The 809-nt window shown below is 31.5% G+C and overlaps 1 protein-coding gene across 1 annotated transcript in view; it reads left to right on the top strand.

Annotated features, from left to right (window-relative positions):
- The window catches only part of LOC106869009 (inactive tyrosine-protein kinase transmembrane receptor ROR1), a 23,037-nt gene that overhangs the window by 16,980 nt on the left and 5,248 nt on the right, over nt 1-809 (top strand). Inside the window, exon 12 of the mRNA XM_052976927.1 lies at nt 598-630. Coding sequence (XP_052832887.1) covers nt 598-630 — 33 coding nt within the window. The remainder of the gene's footprint in view (nt 1-597; nt 631-809) is intronic.

Genomic DNA, 809 nt, shown 5'->3' with positions numbered 1-809 from the left:
ATTATTATAAAATCTGGTAATTAATCACATTAATTAACAGACACAAGATGTGATCTATTTCTAACACATTAATTGTCCATGTTAGTGGTCAATGTTTTTTTTTAAAATATATATATATATATATATATATGTGTGTGTGTATATGTTTGTGTGTCTGTGTTTGTCCCCCCAACATCGCTTGACAACCGATGCTGGTGTGTTTATGTCCCCGTAACTTAGCAGTTCGGCAAAAGAGACCAATAGAATAAGTACTAAGAATACAAAGAATAAGTCCTGGGGTCGATTAGCTCGACTAAAGGCAGTGCTCCAGCATGGCCGCAGTCAAATGACTGAAACAAGTAAAAGAGTAAAGAGGAATAGTAAATTTTCTCGATTATCTCTCTGCAAGAACCCTGTTAAGTTTTAGGCCTTGAGCCATTGTGAAGAAAATCTTCATTACATTATGGATATAACTACAAAAGGTCACCATCATCATTATCATCATCTACTAATACAAAGTGGTGAAAGCTATGTTTATTTTTGAGGGGTTTTTTTTGTTTCTTTGTTTTGATTGTTTGTTTTTTTGTTTATTTTTGTATCTTTCCTTTGCACTCCCAGACAACAGACACAGACATATGACATATTGGAAAGGTATTCCTATTTTTAGTTTATATATATATTTTTGCATGCAACAATATACATACATATCTACACCATAGATATGCTCTTTTCGTTTATATATATATATATATATATATATATATATATATATATATGTCTGAGTGTCTTGTCAGCTGATGATAAGGTAAGACAAAATTGCTGTGTTGATG

The sequence above is a fragment of the Octopus bimaculoides genome, chromosome 26, assembly GCF_001194135.2.
Source record: "Octopus bimaculoides isolate UCB-OBI-ISO-001 chromosome 26, ASM119413v2, whole genome shotgun sequence".
Lineage (NCBI taxonomy): Eukaryota > Metazoa > Mollusca > Cephalopoda > Octopoda > Octopodidae > Octopus > Octopus bimaculoides.
The sequence above is the reverse complement of the archived record's forward strand: the minus strand, read 5'-3'. Positions and strand labels throughout refer to the sequence as shown.